The 2,108-nt window shown below is 63.2% G+C and overlaps 1 protein-coding gene across 1 annotated transcript; it reads left to right on the top strand.

Annotated features, from left to right (window-relative positions):
• The first annotated feature begins 84 nt into the window (after positions 1-84).
• Positions 85-1,681, top strand: LOC130578740 (brain-specific homeobox/POU domain protein 3). Its single transcript, XM_057375067.1, has 2 exons — positions 85-204; positions 776-1,681. The coding sequence occupies exons 1-2, from the start codon at positions 85-87 to the stop codon at positions 1,679-1,681; spliced, it is 1,026 nt and encodes a 341-aa protein (XP_057231050.1).
• The last annotated feature ends 427 nt before the right edge of the window (positions 1,682-2,108 follow it).

Genomic DNA, 2,108 nt, shown 5'->3' with positions numbered 1-2,108 from the left:
GCCCTGCCCTGCCCTGCCCTACCCTGCCCTGCCCTGCCCTGCCCCGCCGTGCCCTGCCCCGGCCGGCCCCGCTCCGCTCCCACCATGATGTCCATGAACAGCAAGCAGGCGTTCAGCATGCACCCCATCCTGCACGAGCCCAAGTACCCCCACCTGCACACCAGCTCGGAAGCCATCCGCAGAGCCTGCCTGCCCGCCCCCCAGGTAAGCCCCCACCATGGGTCTCGGGAGGTTCCGTGCTCGCCGATCCTCGCCAACTTACTCTGGTTTGCGCTTGGGTTGGGGTTTCCTTTGGTTTTCGGGGGTCCCTCCGTTCCTCCTTCCCCCGGGGAGCTGGGCCCGGCGGGTGAGGGACTATTCCCGCGGGGAGGGGTCTAGGGAAACCGGGGAGAGCGGGGAGAGCGGGGAGAGCGGGGAGAGCGGGGATCGGTCCCGCTCGGGAAGGTTCAGCCGTCCCGCCCCGCTCCGTGCGGCGCTGGAGCGGAGTGGGGCTGCGGGACCCCCGACGGCTCCGGCCTCTCTGCCGCTGCTTCCTCTTTCGGGGACGTCGCTCCGGAGGGCAGAGCGGGTGCCCGACTTGGAGGGACAGCGCTCGGGGTCTGGCACCCTGACGCCTCTCTCCGGGGTGCGCGGGTAGCTCTCGGTTCGCGTYACCTGTCCCCGGCGGCGCCGCCGGGGCAGAGCGGGATCCCGTCATGCTGCCTCCCTTTAATCCTCTCCCTCTCTCCCGGTTTCTTTCCGCTCCCGCTTTKCTCCCCGCCGGCCCTCGGTGCAGATCCAGGGGAACATCTTTGCGGGCTTTGACGAGACGCTGCTGCGGGGAGCCGAGGCTCTGGCCGCCGTGGATATCGTGTCGCAGAAAACCCACCCGTTCAAGCCGGATGCCACCTACCACACCATGAGCAGCGTGTCCTGCACTCCTACCTCGTCCTCCGTCCACCTGCACCACCCGTCCGTGCTGACCACACACCACCCCCACCACCACCACCACCAGCCCTCGCAGGGCCTGGACGGGGAGCTGCTGGACCACCTCAACTCTGCCCTGCCTCTCGGAGGGGTGCCGGGCCCCGACGTGGGCTCCACGCCTTCGCACCCTCACTCCCACATGTCGGCCATCAACCACATGGCCCACCACTCGCAGCCCATGAACATGTCCCACCCCCATGGCCTCGCTTCCCATGCCGTCATCTCTGGCCCCGAGACGGAGACGGACCCACGGGAGCTCGAGTCCTTCGCYGAGCGCTTCAAGCAGCGGAGGATCAAGCTGGGGGTCACCCAGGCGGACGTGGGCTCCGCSCTGGCCAACCTGAAGATCCCGGGGGTGGGCTGCCTTAGCCAAAGCACCATCTGCAGGTTCGAGTCGCTCACCTTGTCCCACAACAACATGGTGGCCCTCAAGCCCATCCTGGAAGCATGGCTGGAGGAGGCAGAGAGGGCGCAAAGGGAGAAAATGACCAAACCCGAGATCTACACGGGGGSGGACAAGAAGCGCAAGCGCACCTCCATCGCCGCCCCCGAGAAGCGCTCGCTCGAGGCCTATTTCGCCGTTCAGCCCCGGCCCTCCTCCGAGAAAATCGCCGCCATCGCCGAGAAGTTAGACTTGAAGAAGAACGTGGTGCGGGTCTGGTTTTGCAATCAGAGACAGAAGCAGAAAAGGATGAAATTTTCTGCCACCTACTGAAGAAGGGGATGGGGGTGGGCAGTGGTGTGGGGGAGATGGTGCTGCCCTCCCACCTGCCCTGCTGCCGTCCTGGCCCCTAGCCCTACCCAAACAGGGCTTGGGGTTGTCGGCTTTTTTTTTTTTGGGGTTAAAAAAAAATTGGGAAAAAAACATAAAAAGGAAAAATAAACATCAAAAAAAAAGGGAAACACGCCCAAAGTGAAGTGAACAGTTTGGTGCCTGCTCCTCACCCCTGGGCAAAGTGGCCCCGCTGTTCTGACTGGTACAGACTGCTTTTGTAGATAAAACTGGAGGAAAAAATAAAAAAAAGATGGAGAAAAAGGAAAAAGAAAAAATAAAAAGTCCAAGGGGGAAGTTTGGGGGTGCCCGGAGTCGGGGCAGCAGCAGTGAGAGCCTGGCAGGTCTTTGTCACAGCCCCTTCCCTGCT

The sequence above is a fragment of the Malurus melanocephalus genome, unplaced genomic scaffold (genome assembly GCF_030028575.1).
Source record: "Malurus melanocephalus ecotype Western Australia unplaced genomic scaffold, MMel_1.1 scaffold_237, whole genome shotgun sequence".
NCBI lineage: Eukaryota > Metazoa > Chordata > Aves > Passeriformes > Maluridae > Malurus > Malurus melanocephalus.
Note: the sequence above shows the minus strand (reverse complement) of the source record. Positions and strands in the feature narration are given on the sequence as shown.